This window comes from Pinus tabuliformis, chromosome 9 (assembly GCF_031772625.1).
Source record: "Pinus tabuliformis cultivar Carrire ecotype Pingquan chromosome 9, CPIR1, whole genome shotgun sequence".
NCBI lineage: Eukaryota > Viridiplantae > Streptophyta > Pinopsida > Pinales > Pinaceae > Pinus > Pinus tabuliformis.
The window spans coordinates 542346265-542368528 of NC_142307.1; the positions used below are offsets into that span (position 1 = coordinate 542346265).

Sequence of the window (22264 nt, forward strand, 5' to 3'; positions counted from 1 at the left end):
CCTGCTCTAGAAAATCGAATGACTGATCACTCTGGTGTATTCTCCAACTGACCCTCAAGCCTCCTCTTATACTTTTCTTGTTGGTCCTTCAACGGTCGAGATTACATCTCTAATCAACGGCTAAGATTAGATTTGGATTGATCCATGTCATTTAGAACCTTCTAACCCAGTTTTATATTAATACCCATTAATATTTTATTTTTCCTAAGTTTAGACTTAGGAACTCCATTAAAAATATTAATTATTTTAATATCTCCTTAATCGGGTAGAATCTGCCCAAACCATTTTTGGGTCTTGGAGATCTCATGTGCTTTAGCCTCTCCACCAATTTTCATGGTTAGAGCACATCCGATGCTACCTCAAATCAACACTCCCTCTTAGCGAGGACTGTGCTCTAGTAATACTCCACACTGAGCATCACTTTGATTATACGGCACCGGTAACTGTGCTGATGCTAGGCCTCCCTGCTCAACATCCTCTGTATTGCTGCATGTACTGCTGCCCATGAATCTGCCACTGCCACTGCTGCATCTGTATGACAACTCCCTCTGCATCTGTGCTGTTGCTGGTCCTTTCTCCCAACACTACATCTGCACTGCAACCTCCTCTCATCATGCTGCATCGTGCTACTGCTTACTGCTACTGCACTGCAAATCAGTTACGGAGAAGTAAGTAACTGATCCACCCAACTACTGACATCCTTGTCAGGCTAGAAACATCTTCGATGCTGAAGCTCTCTTTTTCGCTATACTGTGCTCCCTCTACTGCCTCTACGCTGCTGCAACAACTCTGTGCCTCTTGCACTGCTGCAACCCTCTCTGCGTTGCGTGGGACTTCTGCACTTTTAGCACTCTTTGCCGCTTTATCCGCATCCGTTTCTACTAACATCCGCCATCCTACTACTCTTACTTTGGGGCTCCCGTAGCTAGCTATAATCCAAGAGTTTGGGTACCTCAAGGATCCTGCCCCTCATCGCCTGTAGTCTTCCTGACTACAGCTCGATGTCTCCCCACCTCTTCTCTAGAGGTACATGAGCACTCATGGCACAATTGTCATCCTCCTCTTACCTCCTTTTCTGCCTTCGTTGGTGCCGCCTTGGAGTCAGACGCCTCTCCCTGATTCTTCTTCCTAGGACACTGGTTCGCATAATGTCCTAGTTCCCCGCAGTTGAAGCACTTAATCGTGGAGAGGTCCTTTTTCTTCCTCTTCTCCTGCTTCCCCGCAGATGCCAAAGCTGCATCCTCTTTTTCTTCCTCTTCCTTCTTGACCCAGACTCCTTTTCTGCTACTTCCTGTCTTGGTCAGCCGTCTGATCTCTTCTTGGCGAAGAGCTGCCCACAATTCTTCCCAATCTGGAAGATTCGCTCTGCCCAGAATGCTTTGGACGAATGTCTCCCACTCCTCGGAGACTGCATTTGGGCGGTCCTCACCATCAACTCTTGATTTGGCGTGGCCCCTATGGAAGTCATTTGGTCCCGGATCTCCTTCAACCTGCCGAGGAAGTGATCTATTTGCTCCCCCTTCTGCATCTAGTATGACCACAGCTGATTCTCTAGTAACATCTTCCTCTACACAGAAGTGTGCTGATACAATGTCTTCAAGGTGTCCCACATTTCCTTTGCCGTCTCCTTCTCGGCAATTTGATGGACCACATGATCCTTGACCCCATCAAGGATTATGCATTTCGCCTTGGCCATTACTTCCTCATATTTTTCATTGTTAGCTGGGTCAACTAGGATAGCCACGGTTCTCAAGGCAAAGGCCTTGATGCGATGTCTATCTAGAATGGACAGGATCTTGGCCTTCTAGACGACAAAGTTGGATACCCCGTCTAGCCTGTCCTGATCCCTTAGTCCATTCATGGCCATTTGTTTGGTCTTCCTTTCGACTCCTCCGAGTCTCTACTTCCCTCTGGAAGTTCTCTCTTCGACTCCTTCTGAGTCGCTACTTCCCTTCTGGAAGTTCTCTGCTAGACTCCCTCTGAGTCTCGATTTCCCTCCTGGAAATCCGCCTACCAATCGTCGAGTCGCACCTCTTCGATCTCCTATGCACCTGCAACACTGATCTGGATTTCTTGGCTAGAAATCCGCCTAGGTAGCGACTCCCTCTACCTTGGTTTTGCCTCGTTAGGTATTGTTCTGTCTCGGCAGCAACAACACCCCACCAGCTTCACTCCCCGCAATCTACCCACAACTTCCTATGCCCCAACAATTGAAGGACTGAGCCTCTAGGCTCTGCGCAATCCTGGCACTAGCTGAATTGCTCTACCCGCCAACTGCGTCAACCCTCCTGGTCTTTGCTTAGCTCTTTGTGAGCTTCTTCTGCCCTCCTTAGCCTCTGCGCTGGCCTCTCTTTGGCTCGAACTAATGACACATTCCCTCTGCGTCAACCCTTTTCTGCTACTGTCTGCTAGGAACAACTTCTGTCACTTGGGACAGCTGTTTCTGCTGCAAATGCTCTGATTCAGTTGGTGCCTTCATCTCTCTTGCGATCTGCAACGTTGTGATACCATGTTGAAATTTCTAAGTATTACCCATTAGAAATTTTATCTGTAATCTCTGGTTTATTTCTCCTACTTGTTTAATTACTAACAAGCTATTTATTCATATAAACGCTGAAATAAACACAACATAGTCTCAACCATCTACAGATCAACAACTGAAAGAAATAGACAAACACACAAGTGACACCGTTATTTTTGGACAATCGTCCTCGGAAAAATCCAATGCTGGAAAACCGATGCAACAATTTTGAGGGTTATATTATTATGCAATCTTTCTAAGTACAACTGGGTAACAAACTGGCTCACCCGACAGAGAAAATAATCCAACAGTAATACCTCTCTATTTGACCTCTCTATTTGGAAGCAGATATTCGGAAAGTCTGCCCCACGAAACCCTCTCAAGCACAATCTGAGGCTCTGCGTCAGCCCTCTGAGGCTCTGCGCAGCCTCTCTGTGTTACTCTTGCAGCCTCTTTGTGGATGACGCATGCCCTTCTAGCCTCTGTGCAGTCCTTGGTAGCCTCTACGTGGCTCCCTCTGGCTCTGCGTCTGCCTCTTTGCCTCTGCGCTGGTCTTTCGACACTATCTCTGCCTCTCTGCCTCGTACTCACTGCCCCTCGTTGCAACTCTAATCACTGATTCGATTTCTCTTAGCAAACCCTACTCTAGAAAATCGAATCACTGATCACTCTAGTGTATTCTGCAACTGACTTTCAAGCCTCCTCTTATGCTTTTCTTGTTGGTCCTTCAATGACTGAGATTACATCTCTAATCAACGTCTAAGATTAGATTTGGCTTGATCCATGTCATTTAGAACCTTCTAACCCAGTTTTATATTAATACCCATTAATATTTTATTTTTCCTAAGTTTAGACTTAGGAACTCCTTTAAAAATATTAATTATTTTAATATCTCCTTAACCGGGTAGAATATGCCCAAACCATTTTTGGGTCTTGGAGATCTCATGTGCTTTAGCCTCTCCACCAATTTTCATGGCTAGAGCACATCCGAAGCTACCCCAAATCAACATCCTGGCCCACCGTCAGTCCTTTCTGGGTCTGTGCTGCCTCCACTGGTGCTTTTCTGCCTCTCTGCTGAGTATTTGGGGTTCCGGAGAAGATACTCCAACCCAACTATCCATGCCCCTCAACTGCAAGAAATCTACTCGATCAAAATTTCCTCCTGAGAACTTCTCACTTTAGAAATTCGATCTCTTGATCTCTCGGAGTGTCTTCCAAATGACTCTCAAGCCCCTTCTTATATCTTTCTATTGGACAACCAACGACCTAGATTAACTCCTAATCAAAGGCTCAGATAATTTAGGCTTGATCTTCGTCTTCTTCTAGAAGTTACACCCACAATTAGATTAATACCCATTAATATTTTAATTTTCTTAAGTTTAGACTTAGGAGCTCCATTAAAATATTAATTATTTTAATAAAATCGTTTGTGGGTGGAATTTCCCAAAATGCTTTCTTGGTTCTTTGGAATAAATGTGCCCAAGCCTCCCTACAAAATTTGAGTCCTAGAGCACATTCAATGCTACCTCAAATCAACACTCCCTCTTAGCGAGGAATGTGCTCTAGCAATATACTGCTGCTACATACTGCTCTGACTCTGAAGCATCATCCTTTGTGCTGTTGATGTTTGACATGGTGTCTACCAACTACTACGCTGCTACTGTAATTGTATTGTTGTTGACATTGCCACTGTCAACACTGCATCCGTACTACAACTTGTTGAAGAAAATGTAACTATGCTAGGTCTTCATAAATGTAATTTTGATATTTGTATGTATTCAAGAAAAGAGAAATTATTTGTCAATGAGTTTCTTGCTCATTGAAAATAGGTCAAGCACATTTTAAAGTGCTTCTAGAGAGTCAGTCAAAATGTAATTATGATGAGACCCTTTGAGGGCATGTTACATCATGTATGTCAATGTACAAGGTCATGGGAACACCTCCAAGTCAAGTCAAATCCTCTCTTAGCTTCAACGAAGTCTCCAAGCAGCGAAATATTGAATAAAAGACGAATTGTGATGAAACAGTCAAGTCGGCCTAATGAACAGTCAAGTCGCCCTGAAAAGGAGGGACAAACCTCTATTTATAGAGGCTGTCCACTCCTCATACAATGTATTTCCACTCCTCATACAATGTATTTCATTCAAGCTCTGAAATCAGCGAGGAGATAAACCGAGAAAGGAAGTTAAAGGGAAGTCTATAGGCTCTATACAAGCTCAAGTAGGCTCTGAGGACATGGTATGGTAGAATTGACACCTACTTGCAGCAGATAGGGTTCGTCATGAGTGATGCAAATCCCAACCTTTACTATTTGATGGTAGAGGATGAGCCCCTCATTCTAGTTTTGTATGTGGATTATCTATTCTTGATAGGATTACTAGGGCCCATAGAGGATTGCAAGAGAAACCTGACAACATAATTTGACATGGAGGATTTGGGGTTGATGCACTATTTCCTAGGATTGAAGGTGTGGCAGAAGGATGGGGAGATCTTCCTTGCACAAGGGAGATACGCTACAGATATTCTGAAGAGGTTCAGAATGCAGGATTGCAGACCCATGTCTACACCCATGATTACCAACTGGAAGAAGATAGATGCATCAAATGACAAGGATGTCGACCCCACCTTGTATAGGCAACTCATTGGGTCTCTCATGTATCTGGTCAACACTAGGCCAAATATTGGCTTCGCAGTCAATACCCTTAGTCAGTTCATAGAGGAATCGAAAAGGGTACATTGGGCAACAACGAGGCATATTCTAAGGTACATTCACGGCATAGTGGAATATGGGTTGAAATATACTCGAGAGGATGATGTCAGACTTTGTGGGTACACAGAAGCAGATTGGGCAGACAGTTCAATGGACAGGAAAAGTACCTCCGGGTATTGCTTCAGTGTTGGATCACGGATGGTTTCTTGGTGTAGCAAGAAGCAGAAGTCAGTAGCACCGAGCTATTTGTTGTAGTAAATAAAGTTTAAACTACAGAATTATTTTCCGAGTTAGAAGAATAATCTCCAGTAGCTACAATAGATAAAAATTCCACACCTGGCAGCCCTAGGTACAATCTTCAACTCCTTTTCTACCAACTTCTACCTTCTTCCTTGATCTTAGCAGCCCCTGTCCAGACCTCAGTCACTCTTTCCTCCAACCAAGAGGCTCTAGACCTATTTTTTCAAGGTCTTTGTCCAAACCTAACAGACACGCGAAACTACTTGTCTAGACCTCTGCTGCCCTTAATCATCTATGGCCTCACATACTAGCACCACCGAGTTTCTAGAACACTTATGTCCTAACTTGGCTCACCTTCAAGGAGCCTATTAACCCTCCGTATGACCTGTGTGCAGTCTTTGAGGCCCTAACTAGGCCTTCTGTTAAGCTTGTGGTCTTGCTTCTAGGGCCAAGGCAATGTGCAACCAGCCCTAGACAGGTTGTGGCCCTCATAGATAGACTTGCCTCCCTTGTACGTGGCCTTCACCATTCCTTTACCATCCTGAACCCACCCAAAATACTCCTCCATAGACCTTGACTCACCTGCTGTTGCTCAGATCCTCAACTCAGCCTCTTTGAACAGAAAACACACTTCAAACACAACTTCCTTTCTGCTATTGCAACTCCTCTTAAGCAGTTCTACGGCTAGGTCCTTTAGTCTCCCTCTCTTTGCAAGTGAATGTCCTCCACTTGCGTGTCTAGGCCTTTCCTTTGGCCTCTTATTTATAGTTTTGCTTTAGGTTATTTGGGAAACCTTTGGTCCTTTAGGGTTTTTCCCACCCAATCAATTAACAAATAATTAGAATATAAAACTAATTTCTTAGGTCCCAAACCCACAACTTTGGGTCCAAAACCCTAAATTTGCGTAAATGGCACAACAAACTTACTTTTGATGGGTTTTCTCCACTTAAATACCTTCTAAGCTACCCAAATTTCAACACTACTTAAATAGAGATCATCAACTTGTCAGGTGTTAAGCCTGTTACTCACCAAAATGGGTAACCCCATAGGAGAAATTTTCTATCCTACATTTGACAGCCAACCTGGCAACCAGACAACCAAAAACCCCTTGCTAGCCACCATTACATGATAATATGCCATGTGCCTCTGCCACTTGTATCAACCATGTGCTTCTCACCCATTCAACATTAGTACTTGGACGAAGGTGGGTTGCCATTCAAAGGTTACTTTGATCATTTTGCAATTGGGTGCTTATGCTTGTTTGTTTTTGGGCATTTAGTATGGATTATGGGGTGATCTATAAGATTGATAGACCTTCACCACATTCTTGTTCTCTCACCTTACTTGGTGGGTTAATATTTGACCCTAGTCCAGTGGGACCTCCTTTAAGGCCCTTTGGGTTATAGGAGGGGTACTACCTGGGAAGCCATGATTGAGATAGTGTGTTCCATCTTCCCAGTGTCATAACATCTTCCATGCCACAGTGCAAGCCCATATGTCACCTCCATTCTTCGGGTACAACTTGTCATTGGTTCTTGGGGATTTGGCACTCATATGTTCACATACCTTGAGGAGGGCCTAGAAACTTTGCCCTGGAAGGTTGATGCAGCTAAAAGAGAAAGAAAGAGCATATCACGACGACAACAAACCAAAGAAAGAAAAATCAAAATGCAAAAGATGGTCGAGACATAAGAAGTAGCACGTGGGCAAAAGCCTAGCATGAGCTTTACCTACGTCATATAGCCATCATCCGGTTCTTGAGCACATGATGCTCCATTACATAAAAAGGAGCCCTTGCATGTCTCGACTCCCCACCTCGATGAGCGAAAAATTGACTCATCTTAAAGGGGTAATAAAAATGCTACATGATACGAAGCAAGCTCTAGCCCTTGAGCTATAAGTAGTAATACGAGGAATAATCAAGAAGTAAAAGAGACACAAGAGGGGTGGAAAAACCAAGGCCAAGCTAGTAACTCTTGCATCCACAAATGCTCCTTCCTCACATTTGTACACTCAGGATGTGAACACCCCATAAACTGATCCCTTTGACCATGGCACTTGACCATCAAGTATTCTCCCATCCATTACCACATTATTATTCACTAACACCTATCAATTGAAGGGTGGATCAAAGAATTGTTACTTCTCCATGGGGGCTGGAAACACCTAATAGGGTTGACCTTTAGCCACCCCAACCTAGGGAGAAAACGCCTTTGCGAGATCATGGTCCTGATTTTGGAAAGGGATCCTTGTTTGAAGTATTAAATTGATCTTGAAATTCAAGTTTGGTCCACTTAGATGCATTATTGATCTTGGTCCGTAATCACTGGTTGCTTTCACTAGAATTCATGTTATTCTTATTAGGTGGTTTGACAGCGTTAGCCTTGGGCACCCACTCCACATGTAGTACCCAAGCCCTTCAAAGGAGTACATTGGCCCAAACAACTAAAGCGTTGAGAGTCTAGGGCCCCCTAGTAGCATTATTAGATGACACATGTCCCAGAGCACCTCTAGGACAGGATGTTGGTTGACTGTGATCCAGATTTGAGGATTTGTTAGGATGACACCACTGAACTCGACATGCTCCTAGGTTGGCCTTGACACGACATGATGACCAGGCGCTGATTTAGAGCCCAAATGAGGATGGTCTCACACCGAGAGACTAGGGAGGGCTTGTTGCACCAGAGGAAGCCTTAACGCTAGAGGGAAGGAGGCCTAATTAGTAGTTGGAGACCCATGGAGACCACTTTGTGGCACGCCAGCTGGATCTTGGGACCCCACATGAGATTGTGAGGTAAATTTGAGGGCCAACCCTTAATTTTTGGGCGTACTAGGCTTCTACACCTTCTTGGATACCTCATCACCCTTGGACATGGCATTTGGAGCACCTATGATGGATGATGCCAACATTATGGAAGCTACAACTCACATGTATGGCCAAAGTTAGGCGTATTTTGATAAAGCTAATGGGTAGGCTTGTAACCCAATCACGTTTTAGCATCAAACTTGTTTTAGGGGTTTTGTTAGGCATAATTGCTACTCCTAGTCCTCATATAAGTAGAGGATAGATACATTTCATTGTTCATCATTTCTTGTCATTGTTTTCGGTCCTCTTAGATAATTTCGACCTAGCTTGTATCTTGTGGAGATGTGAATCTATGGTGAATTTTGCTATTGGAGCTATTTCTTTGGTCTTGGAGATGTCATTTTGGAGCAACAAAGGCTTTTTCATTCATTCTATCTTGTAAGTGTACCTTGGATTTGATAAATCTTTTATTTTTGTGTCTAATGTATGGAATGGTTAATTATTTAGGGTTTCTATTGTGCTAGTTATTGTTGAAAATCATTGTATGGATTCTAGATGATAGTATTGCATGCATTACTCACTTATAGAATGTGAATGGCAATCCCATTGGTGGATCTTTAAATTAGTTCTCCCAATTGACTTCGCTTCCTCACAAAAGTGATAGCTAGGGTTTTGAAACCTAGGGTTTCATTATTCCCTTTTTGTTCGATATTATTGGGCCTGGATCATTTTGGAACATTCTAGGAGGTTCTTGGTGAGCGCCACTCGAGATGCATATATTATTTTTGGAGATCTCAGGTGCAGTGGCCTAGAATGTTCCACCTTTCATGGAGTTAGCTCAGACCTTAGGTGCATGATGTGAGGATGCTTCTTCAAAATTCCTATTGGCCTTTGTTATTTCTATTTATGGAGAGTGCACCTAGATGAGCATGGCATTCTATTTCAGGCTTCAGTTCCATTTCATATCAGTGTTGGCTTCTACTGTGGGAGATTCTATACTTAGAAATGTTTTCTGTTCTTGGAGCCAGGCCATATTTCATGAGGATCCTTCCCTTGCATGTTTTTCAGTCATCACTCATGTTATTTTTGTCTTAGGAGAATGTACCCCATTTTGGAGAAGATCTTGCTATTTTTAGATGCTGTATTCCTGGAGTTTCGCTCATACACTTTATTGATTATTGCTATTCCAAGGTGTTAGGATATTCCAACACATAGGAAATAGTTAAGTATAACTTGGTCTAGTGTAGAGTTAGGTAAAGTGTGTTTCTTTACTATGTACTTTTGTAACTTACAATCCAATGGCCACGATATGTTTTAGACATTAAGTGATCCGACGGTTCATTCTCTCCGCGGTATTAACGACACTTGATCCATGACTTAACACCCGATTTGTCCATGATCTCTATTTAAAGAGCATGAAGGGTCATTTGTAGGGTGATCGTTCATGAGAGAAGGTTATGTAAATTTTCTTTCTTTTATTAATAAATTTCTTGAAGTGGCCGCGTTGGCTCAGGCCGTGGACTATTTCCCTCTTTGAGGGTTTTAACCACGTCAAGAATACTGGTGTATTGATCTGTGATCTATTTGTGAGCGGTGTCCTTTGGTGTTCTATCTGAGGAACTGACCCTGTATATTCCTACATGGTATCAGAGCTATTTGAGGGCCGCATCCGTTGGTGATATAAATCCGAAGTTGGTACAACTGCATCCGACTGTCGTTTCATAGATCTACTGTTTCCGACTGCTTTCAGGCCGAGAAGACTGCTCTATTGTGTTAGGAGCATCTGTTCCAGTGAGGAACCCCTTTCGTTTCACTCGAAAAGGTTTCCGTTAGCCCTAGCTACGCCATTTTTAAGATCTGGAGGTATACAGTCTTTATTTGCAGTTTTAGTTATTCATCTTTTTGTTTATTTCGGTTTATTTAGCTCTCTATTTTTTATACGGATCTATACCTTTCATTTCTGCGTATGCTCTTTGCCCCGCGACTCTGTGCGATCTGGGAAAATCAGAAATAGAAAGGAAGAATTTTTCTCATGCGTATGCTCTTTTCCGTCGTGCCTTAGTGTGATCTTGGAAAATCAGAAACATTGAGAAAAATATTTAGTTTCCAGCGAAAGCTAACTTCAAGCCATAAGGTTTGGTTTTTTTGCATGTCCGTTTTGGGTTGTGTGGTTTTTTGTTTTGTAGGCAAAAAGAGTTTTTTCAAGTAAGCACGCACCCCAAAGCTTCAGTGACTAAAAAAAAAAAACCTTTCCTCTTTTCCAAAAATTACTAACCTTTTAAACTAGCTCACTTGGTCCAAAGTTACTTTATGAGAATAGAGGTCTTGGGTTCAAGTCTTTCTTTTTGTTGAGTTATTTTTTCAAAAAACACATGTAACTTATGTTTTAAAGTTACTTTATGTAAAAGTGTTCTCACCCATTATAAAAGTGAGTCACTTATAATTCTAAAGTCTCTTTATCTTTTATTTAAGTTACAATTTAGTGAGTAGCTCATAAAGTACCATTGTAAAAGTGACTTTCACTTATTTATAAAAGTGGGTCACATAAAATCTTTTTTTAAAGTGAGCTAATTAGATTAAGTTTGGAAAGATGGGGAGGGGGGGGGGGGATTTTTTTTAAATATAACATTATCATTCACTTCCGCACATTCACGCACTTCGTCGACATCTTCAACAACTTTTCTTCAAAAGCCATAACTTCTTCATCCAGAAGTCATTTTTAGAGCCGTGTTTTTTTAATCGGCCTAATTTTTCGAGATCTTTCCATTGGAACACTTAGTTTTAGCATCTACAACTTTAGTTTATGTTAAAATGGAAAGTCCATTCCAAGTTATTCATGACAACACCACCTACTTCCAATTGTGGTCTTACATTGTGGATTTACTTAGAAGTAAAGGTCTTTATAGAATAGCTTCAGGCCAAGAAACTAAACCTAAAGATGAAGATAAGGTAGCCAAATGGGAAATAGGTAAGATCAAACACATGGGTTAATAGGGATGTTTATTTCTCCAGACCTTAGATTCCATATCGCAGAACTTGATACCCCCAATGAAACAATGAAACAACTCACTAAAGTTTTTGGAATTAAAAATGAAATTAGAGCCCATCAACTCGAAAATGAGTTGCTTACGTTGGACCCTAATAATTTTTTTTCCATTGAAGATTTTTTGTCCAAGTTCAAGATGCTTAGACTTCTCTTGGAAGGTGTTAAGGTTAAGAAAGAAGATGGTAGCCTTATCTATTCCATTCTTACTAAGTTGGGACCAACCTACTTTGTGTTCGTTTCCACCTTCCATTCTACTAGAGAAGCCTTTATTCTCAAGGACAAGACTACAAGTCCCCCTCTTTTGATGCCTTTTTTGATTTTTTAATAAGAGAACAAGAAAAACTCTTACATATTGGTCTTCTTAATCTTGGAAACTCTTCTAACAAAGCCTTAGCCGCCTAGCAACAACCAAATTCAAAGAATCGTAAGAAGCAGCAAGGAATGGTCCTAAACCAAACAAGGGTCCTATGCAATTTCAGTCTTAAAATGAAAAAACAATTCAACAAAATGATAAGGAAAATAAAAACAAAGGGAAGAAGACTGATAGACATTGCAACTTTTGTAATCGAGATGGCCACTTAGAATCTAAATGCTTTAAGAAGATGGAAGCCTTGGAAGCAACAATGAAGAAGTATAACATCCATTTGGAGCACTCTTCAACTTCAACTTCATCTTCAGGAATAACACTTTCTACATGTGGTTGTCAAGTATCTCAGTCTGGTTATGCACTAAATGTATCTTCTTCTTCTCATTCTCATGAATGGCTCATTGATTCTGGAGCTTCTTATCACATGGCCAAAAACAAAGCCATGTTTTCTTCTTTAAATGATTGTAACACCAAAAATATATATGTTGGTGATGATAGATCTCTTAGTGTTGTAGGGACTGGAATTGTTCATCTAGACAATGGTCAATTTAATGATGTATTATGTGTTCCAACCTTATCTTGCAACCTTCTATCTGTATATTAGATAACTCATTCAGGTGAAGGTAAAGTTGTTGAATTTTCACCTCACGATGTTGTAATTAAGGACCTAAGAGATCCTAGACAGATTTTAGCTCTGGCATTGCTGATGACTACAAGGTTGTATAAGTTTAAAACTTTGGGTCATCAATTCTTCCCTCGGTATTTGTTGCTCATAATGATGAAGTGAGCAAACTTTGGCATGAGCGATTTGGTCACTTAAACTATCATTCCCTTCAAAATCTATGTGAAGAAAATATGGTGACAGGTCTTCCTATGGTATCTTGCAGAGATGGTGTCTGTTCCGGATGTGTACTCGGAAAACATCATTGGGATAGTTTTGAAAAACGTGCCTCTTGGCATGCCTCAGCCCCTTTACAGCTTGTGCATAGTGATTTATGTGGTCCACTTCCAGTTGTTTCATTCTCTGGCTACACGTATTTATTAACTTTCATTGATGATTTCTCCAAATGCACTTGGGTATACTTCTTAAAACTCAAGAGTGAAGTATTTAACATGTTCTTGGCTTTTAAGGCCTTTGTTGAGAAACAATCTGGACATCAAATTCTTAAGCTAAGATCTGATAATGACGGAGAATATGTTAACAACAAATTCATCAACTTTTGCACTGAGCATGGAATTCAAATGCAACATACTGTTCCATATACTCCACAACAAAATGGTGTAGCTGAAAGGAAGAATCACACCTTAAAGGAAATGGGTAATTGTATGCTTCAATCTAAAGGAATTAGTCTTAATTTTTGGGCAGAAGCAATTAACTGTGCAAATTACATAGTAAATCGCACTCCTACTAAGGTTTTAAATAATATCACTCCAGAAGAAGCATGGAGCTCAATTAAATTAGATGTAAGTCACTTTCGTGTTTTTGGAAGTGAAGCATGGGCCCATATTCCAGATGAGAAACATAAAGTTTTAGAACATAAGAGTGAAAAATGTATTTTTGTTGGATATTCTGAAGATGTCAAAGGATATAGAATTATTCCACTTAAGTCAAAAAATGTTATCATTAGAAGAGATGTAAAGTTTGCTGAAAATATATTGGCCTACGAGCCTAGTTCGACGGATGTGCCACCTCTCTCTATCCCTTCTACTTCTGAAAATATTTCTTATTTAGATGATGACAGTGAGGATGACAATCCTCCCCCACCTTCTCAGGATCCTCCTTCAGCTCCTCAGCTTCCAAAATGGGTCCGTGCTACTCGGGATGCAACAGGTGCTCTTGCAGGTGATCCTACAGATCAGCGACGTACATGTTCTCAGTTTGATAGAGCCTCTTCTTTACTGGCTCAAGCTTCAGCGAATTATGATCCTGACACCTTTGCAGAAGCTTCAGGCCATCCAGATTGGGACGCAACTATGAATGAAGAATATCGTTCATTATTGGCAAATGATACATGGGATCTTGTTCCTCTTCCAAAGGGATGAAAACTTGTTAGATGCAAATGGGTTTACAGAACCAAGTATGGACCAGATGGAAAAGTTGATAAACATAAAGCTCGTCTTGTTGCTAAGGGTTTTTCACAAGTTGAAGGCATTGACTATATTGAAACCTTCTCCCCTGTTGCCAAAATGAACTCTATCCGCCTTGTTCTTTCCCTTGCTGCCTCTTTCAAATGGGAAGTCCATCAGATGGATGTTAAATCTGCCTTTTTGCATGGGGACTTGCATGAAGAAATCTATATGGAACAACCTCCTGGATTTATACAACCAAACTCCAGCCTTGTATGTCAGCTTAAGAAATCCCTTTATGGTCTCAAGCAAGCCCCTCGGGCTTGGTATGCCAAAATGGATGGCTTTCTTTTAGATACTGGATTTTCTAGGTGTCATTCTAACAATACTGTTTACACCAAGAAAGTGGGTAAGTCTCTTATCATTCTTGTTCTTTATGTTGATGATCTTATCCTTACTGGTAGTGATCCCAACCAGTGTTGCACGAAGCGCCCCCCCCCGGCGGATCCAAGCCCCGAAGCGCGTCCCGTACGGAAGCGCCTAGGAAGCGTGGCCTGAAGCGGCGCTTCCTGTTTTTTAGCCGATTCCTGGAATTTCCGAAGCGCCGGACGGAAGCGCCGCTTCCATGCCTTCGAAGCGCGCTTCGTACGGCGCTTCGGGTCTCAGAAGCGCGACGCTTCGGAGGGGGAAGCGCACACTTCGGGCAAGCAGGCCGCGCGTAGGGGAAAAAGACATTTTTTTTTTAATTTTTTTTTTAAGTTATGTTAACTTAGCATTAAGGGGGTGGGTTAGGGTGAGGTTAGAGTGAGGTTAAGGTGAGGAATGAAAAGAATAAAGCCCCCATTCATTCCTCATTTTCTCACTTTGAGTTTATGAGAGTTGGAGAAGAGAAGAGAGGAGAGGAGAGGAGAAGAGAAGAGAGGAAAGGAGAGGAGAAGAGAGGAGAGCTTGGAGGAGTGAAGGAGGAGGAGCTTGGAGGACTTCATCTACAAGAGCTAAAGAGGTAAGTTCAAACCCCAAACTCCCTTATTTTTTTGACAATTTTTTTGTATTTTTCTCCTCCCTCTCCTACTCTTTCCCATTGTTTCTACTTGCTCCTTTACTTACAGGTTGTCCACCACCTATATCCATATTCCAAGATGGTGTTCTTTTGGCTTCTATGTATCATTCCACTCTTGGTTTTAATGATGGCAAGGGGGAATAGAAATAGAAGAGATGAAACACAAGAGGACAGTGGTCCCAATATGAGTGACCCAATGTATGATGAGGAGGAAGGGTTTGAAGAGGAAGGGGATGAACCTGAAGAGGACACTGAAACACAAGATGGGAAAGCTACATCAACACCCTTGTGGAACTATGTGACCAAACTTGATGGGGGAAAGGGTGGTGGATCTTACAAATTTGTGTGCCCTCATGGTTGTCATGAAGGAAAACCATATTGTGGTTCATATACCCGTTTGAGGAGACATCTTTGTGGGGTGATGGATAGTGATGAAAAAAAGGGTCCTGTGGGGGTACAAATTTGCCCAAACATTTCAACTGAAGAAAGAAGAAAATACATCCAAATAGAGATGGCTGCACAACAAAAAAACAAGAAACAAAGAACTCATTCTGAATCAAGTGCAACCTCTAAATTTGGTAGCTGCTCATCTCCTCATGGTACTTCTGCAAGCTCTGGAGGTAGAAGAACAATAGGGGATTTCCTTAATGTTGCTGGGAGGGATGATGTGGATGGAAAGATAGTTCGTTTTCTTTGTGCTTGCGGTGTACCATTCAATGTGCTTCGCTCTCCCTATTGGCATGAAATGGTAAAGGCCATCAATGAAGCCCCAAAAGGATACAAGGCCCCCAACTATGAGAAAGCTAGAACAATGTTATTAGAAAGAGAAAAAGCTAAGGTTCAAAGAGCTTGTGCAACCTCTAAATTTGGTAGCTGCTCATCTCCTCATGGTACTTCTGCAAGCTCTGGAGGTAGAAGAACAATAGGGGATTTCCTTAATGTTGCTGGGAGGGATGATGTGGATGGAAAGATAGTTCGTTTTCTTTGTGCTTGCGGTGTACCATTCAATGTGCTTCGCTCTCCCTATTGGCATGAAATGGTAAAGGCCATCAATGAAGCCCCAAAAGGATACAAGGCCCCCAACTATGAGAAAGCTAGAACAGTGTTATTAGAAAGAGAAAAAGCTAAGGTTCAAAGAGCTTTGACACGTTTTACAAATGAGTGGGTAGATTCTGGGGTATCCATTGTATCAGATGGGTGGACAAATATTAGAAACCAACATTTGATAAATGTTCTTGGTGTTTCTTCTAGTGGTGCAGTATTTATTACATGTCATGACTCCTCCTCCATCACTGCATCTGCACAAAACATTGCAGATCTCCTATTGAAATCAATCAAAGATGTTGGTCCGAATAATGTGGTTCAAGTGATCACAGATAATGCAGCAAATTGTAAGGCAGCAGGAAAAATTATTGAGCGTACTCATCCACACATCTTTTGGTCTGGGTGCCTGGTTCACACATTGAACCTTTTGATGCATGATATTGTGAAGCACAAAGAATGTGGGTGGATTACTGAGCTTTACAGGAGAGGGAAGCAGCTCACTAAATTCATCACAGGGCATACAAGGGTAAACTACTTCTATGGCACTTACTCCAAGTTGTAGTTGCTTAAAATTGCAAAGACAAGATTTGCTAGTTATTACCTCACCTTTAGGCGGCTAGTGAAGGTGAGACAAGCTTTAACTAATCTGGTGTGTGCTGAAACATGGGATGAAATTAACACTGACAGAGATGGTGCTAATGAAGTCAAGGACACTGTTCTTGACAGTTACTTTTGGTCACAGGTTAAATATGTTTTGCAATTCACCAAACCAATTTATTACATGATCAAGTTTGCAGATTCAGATCGACCAGTAATTGGGGAGGTGTATGAGCAAATGGATAGCATGTTGGGGCAGATTAAAGACATTGTTGAGCCTAGAGATACCACCTTGTACAATTATATTCCTGTAGAGGTGCAAAACCGATGGGAAATGCTAAATGTTCCATTGCATGCATTAGCATATGTTTTGACACCTAAATACTATCATCCATCATGGCTTTCAACACCAGCACCTGGGGGGGAAGCAGGAGAAAACCACACCAAGATCAAGAGGTTCACCAAAAATATATGGCTGCATTGAGTAAATTAATCCCTGATGAGGAGGACGCTGCATTGGTACGGAGACAGGTGAGCAACTATACGCTTAACACTGGTCCATTTGGGAGCATGCATGCAATTAAAGATCGAGAGACTTTTTCTTCTCTCGAGTGGTGGAACATGCATGGAGGGGGTACTCCACTTCTACAGGCTTTGGCATTGCGGGTGCTGTCACAGGTGGTAAACACTTCTTCTGCAGAGAGGTGTTGGAGCTCTTATTCTTTCATCCACAGTGTTAAAAGGAACAGGTTGAATTTAGACCGGGCAGAGAGCTTGGTTTATGTTCATTACAACTTGCGATTGTTGTCCCATTACTGTGAAGATGCAAAGTCTAATAAAGACATGTTGATTTGGGACAAGAATCCAGAGGAGCCCAATTTGGAGGATGGAGTGTTGCGATTAGAGCAATTAGAGGATGCTCTTATCAAGGTATGTCCATTCATTGTGGTATGAATTTTCCAATTTTTCCTTATAAAGCATTTCTCTAATTCATGTTTTTAATTTTTTTGTTAACTAGTGTTTTTTTTTTGCATGAATTTTTTGAGCGATTACAGGATGATGATGATCGTGTTGATATGCCACCCCCACCCCCATCTGGTCCCTTGGTTCCTAGGTTCCATGGTTCAACACCAACAACAGGGGGTTCTTCTTCATCAGTTTCAGTGCCACTTCCACAACTTACACCGTCACTACAATGGAATCATGGATGCCATATCTATCTTGATTTATGCAAAAATATGCATGTTTTCATGTCTTCTACAATTAATTTGCTATTTGGGATGTTTGTTTTGAGTATAAATGCAAAAAAATATAAAAATATATATATATATATATAGCAGACGCTTCCGCGGATGCTTCGCTTCCTAGATTTTTGGAAAATGACGCTTCTGCGCTTCCGCTTCCAAAAAACGCTTCCGCTTCGCTCCCGCTTCGTGCAACATTGATCCCAACTTTATAAACCATGTGAAGTCCAGCCTTAAAAAGCAGTTTGAAATGACAGACTTAGGACACTTGCATTATTTTCTTGGTCTTCAAGTCTTGCAATCCAAGGAAGGTATGTCCCTTTCCCAGTCCGAGCATGCCTGTGATCTTCTACGCCACTTTCACATGGAAGACTGTAAGCCAGCCCCTTCTCCCTTTCAGTCTGGAGCCAAACTTTCAGTCACTTGTACTTCCCCTGAAGTTGATGTTACCTTATACTGTTAGCTTGTAGGAAAAATTTTGTATCTGACCCATACTCGTCCTGACCTTTCCTTTGCTGTTGGCCTTATTGCTCGGTTTATGCAAAACCCACATGAGAGTCATTGGAAAGCAGCTAAAAGAATACTTCGTTATGTTCGAGGTACAGTTCAGTTTGAGATTCATTACAATGCAGAAGCATCTCCTCTATTGGTTGGTTTCACTGATTTCGATTGGGCTGGTGACCCTGATGATCAGAAGTCTACTGCAGGTTATGTCTTCACTCTTGGTTCTGGACCTATTACATGGGCTTGCAAGAAACAAAGTGCCATTTCTCTATCGTGGCATCGTAGAAGCTAGTAAGGAAGCCCTGTGGCTTCGTCAGATCCGGTCAAAGTTTGGCTTTCAGCAACAACATCCAACTACACTTTGGTGTGATAATCAAAGTGCCATTCAACTATGCAAAGATCTAGTCCAACATCAGCGCAACAAACACATTGAACTACACATGCACTTCATCAGAAAACTCATTCTTGACCATGTTCTTGAAGTGCAATATTGTTCAACAGATGATCAAGTTGCAGACATCTTTACAAAGGCTCTCACGAGGCAAAGTTTACTAAGCTTCGATTTATGGTTAGAGTTCAAGAAGTTGTCACTAAGGGGGGATAGGATCTAATGCCTCCCTCCTTCTCCTATTGTGTCATATTTGTACATCCTTAATCCTATCCCAAGTTGTTCTTAAGGGGGGATGTTAGGATATTTCAACACATAGGAAATAGTTAAGTATAACTTGGCCTAGTGTAGAGTTAGGTAAAGTGTGTTTCTTTACTATGTACTTTTGTAACTTACAATCCTACGGTTATGATATGTTTTAGACATTAATTGATCTGACGATTCATTCTCTCTTCGGTATTACCGACACTTGATGCGTGACTTAACACCGGATTGGTCCATGATCTCTATTTAAAGAGCATGGAGGGTCATTTGTAGGGTGACCGTTCACGAGAAAAGCTTATGTAAATTTTCTTTCTTTTATTAATAAATTGCCTGAAGTGGCTGCGTTGACTCAGGTCGTGGACTGTTTCCCTCTTTGAGGGTTTTAACCTCGTCAAGAATACTGGTGTATTGATCTATGATCTGTTTGTGAGCCGTGTCCTTTGTTGTTCTATCTGAGGAATTTACCCTGTAAATTCCTACATGAGGGGGTTAACCCTTTCAGAATTAAACCTAATGATGCTTGCTTTTTTGGGGTGCTTTTTTGGACCAAAAAGCAGCCGACAACAGTTTTGTAAATAATATAATCTCCGCTCCTCGACATAAAGAGTATGGAAGGTCAAATTGTTTGAACCATTTTTGTAGTATTGATTTGATTTCAGTGTGGGTTTTTTGTGTCTAATGAATGAAATTTATTATAACATGAAAGAAATGGCATTTGTTTTTTTGAGTTTTTGTAAGTTTATGCTTATATGAGGTACTTGAGTTTCATGAACGAGAATTTTCTGTTTCTGATTGCAATGTTTTGCTTTCATTCAGAGCATAATTGTTCCTTTTACTGGCTGTGTAGCATATTTTGGCAAGTAATTGGCGGGGTATTCTCACTACAGTAAAGGCAGATGCTGCTGGAAGGTATGGAAAAGATGTTACTTTTCTTGTCAGGTTGTTTCCTACAAGGTTTATTATGTAATAATGTTATATCATTTGCTAGGTATATGTATTCGCTAAAGCCATTTTTCTTGTATGGCAGCAAGAGCATAATGAAATATTACATTCCTTTTCCAATTTTTGAGAAGGAATCCATGCAGGAATGTACAATATTTATGGCTGCCTCTAGTAGTTAAATGCATACAGTTTGATCCATTGGCTTATTGTTTTTAAGTAAGATTTTCATGATAAAACTACTAATAGAAATATATATCCAAGGTTTTAGCCGGAACATTGTCTATTGTATGTTGGAATATCTACCTGTTTTTCCTAAAGTCCTCCCCAACAGACTTGTAGCAGTCTGTAGCAGTAGGTGACGGCTCAGCAGTTTTCAAGGATCTAACAACGAAGGCACACATATTCATGCCCAGCCATACACATATATGCTATTTCTGTCTTCAGTTCAGTTTCAAAATTAATTCACATGCAAATTAGATTTAGATAGGTGCAGTTCACTAGGAGAGTAGGGTGTGTGCATGAGGATAGTTCTAATTTCTATTCTAGAAGGGGCTCACTTACCAAGGAGATGTGGGTGCCTAGTTCACTTTAGGAAGGTGTGCTTTTCTTGGAAGCTCTATTCATGAAAGCATTCTATCCTAGGCATCTAGGGTTTGACACTGTCAAAATTGATGCATGTAGCCCAGATTTATTGTTAGCCCCTCTGCTTGTTTTATAAAGACAATTGAGCACCCTATCTGTTTGATATGCAGTTTTTCCATGAGTATGTGTATCATTTTCCTTTCCTGCGTCCAATTTTCCTGAGTGTTGCAAATTCTTATTACTTTGCTGTCAGTACTTTCCATTTAGCAAAGGTATTTTCAAATCTAGCATTAGTGGCAGTTTTGTGAGAGTTCTTTAAAGTTTTCAGCTTTAGGGTTTATAGATGCAGGTCTGTTTATCATGTACTGAACTTTTAACAGGGTTCAGAGTGTGTTTTGAAACCTTCTTGTAATCAGTGTATGGATAGTAGGGCTTCTGCATGGGTAGGAAGTCATTGGAAGGTTTCAGTGATGGGATGCCCTAGATCTATTCTTGGGAAAAGCACTATGGATTTGTGACAATTGTGATAGGTTACTGGTATTTTTGGTCTACGAGTTTGTTCCAGGAGCAGCGGTATGGCTACTGTCAGTTTTAGATATGAACACAGATTGGAAGGTCCTTTTAACTTTGTTTTGTGGAAATGTTGGTCATTTTTCCTTACAGTTTGTATGGAGGGGTCTATGTGACCTGCTCAACAGGTGACTTGGAGGGGATGGCTTCAACTAATTTGCAGATCAGTTTGTGGAGTCTTTGAAAATGTCTAGATTGGTAGACTGTCAACAAGCTGGTGATAAGAGTTTCTCCTTCAGTGCTGTTTTTCTTGATAACAAAACAGGTGGTTGCCATCTATTCAATGAGAAGCATTAGATGATAGTCACATATCAGACATTTCACCTAGGAAAGAACATGACATATCTTCAGGTCTGAGCTCCAACAAAAATTAAGAAAATAACTTTTAGATGTTTTTTTTGTTTGCTAATGAGTCCATAACTTGCAGGATTAACCTGTGGTCTAAGAAATTGTGACCAAGGGGCATCTAAGCCATCAAAATCACTTGGGGATCACACCCAACATGGGTTCTTTTTTGTCCCTGTAGTGCGCCTTATACTTTTTATGATTTGATTTTATTAGGTGCACAGCTTAGGAGCCCAAGCTTGCTTTTGATATTTTTCATTACCCCCTTAAGATGAAGTAGTTTATTGCTCATCAGGGTTGGGGCATTCAAGATTTCCTTTTTTTAGATGAAGCATTAAATGCTTGAGGAATTGGATGATGGCTATTGAGGGGGGTAGAGCTCATGCTAGGCTTTTGTCCATGCGCTAAATAAATGCCCCAACCATCTTTTGCATTTTGCATTTTTCTTTCATTGTGGCTTTCTATGCTTTTATCTTTCTTTTAGCTCCATCGACCTCTAGGTCTAAGATTCCTGGGCCAGACTCAAGGATGAAGATGAAGGGTGCCAATCTCAATGTCTAATGATCACCAACCCGAAGAACAGAGATGAGTATAGGGGAAGGATGAAAAGTGGTACGTATGGATTACCTTGGACACACTACTTCAATTAGTGCTTCCTCAATAGTGCCCTTCCTGTTGATTTTTGGTAGCATCGGATGTGCTCTAGCCTTGAAATTTGGAGGAGAGGCTAAGGCACATGAGATCTCCAAGACCCAGAAATCATTTTGAGAAATTCCATCCGGATGAGGAGTTATTAAAATAATTAATATTTTTAATGGGTTCCTAAGTCTAAACTTAGGAAAATAAAAATATTAATGGGTATTAATAAAGATAAGGATGAAAAGCTTCTAAGAGACAAGGATCAAGTCTGTTTTAATCTTAGCCGTTGATTAGGGACTTAATCTCGGCCGTTGATTCATCAACAGGA

General features: G+C 41.1%; 1 protein-coding gene across 5 annotated transcripts in view; it reads left to right on the top strand.

Moving 5' to 3' along the window:
- The window catches only part of LOC149149662 (uncharacterized), a 483557-nt gene that overhangs the window by 38207 nt on the left and 423086 nt on the right, over positions 1 to 22264 (top strand). For all 5 annotated transcript variants that reach the window (XM_089439017.1, XM_089439016.1, XM_089439019.1 and 2 more), the window contains one exon: positions 19706 to 19767. In XM_089439017.1, the coding sequence (XP_089295143.1) occupies positions 19706 to 19767 (62 nt within the window). The remainder of the gene's footprint in view (positions 1 to 19705; positions 19768 to 22264) is intronic.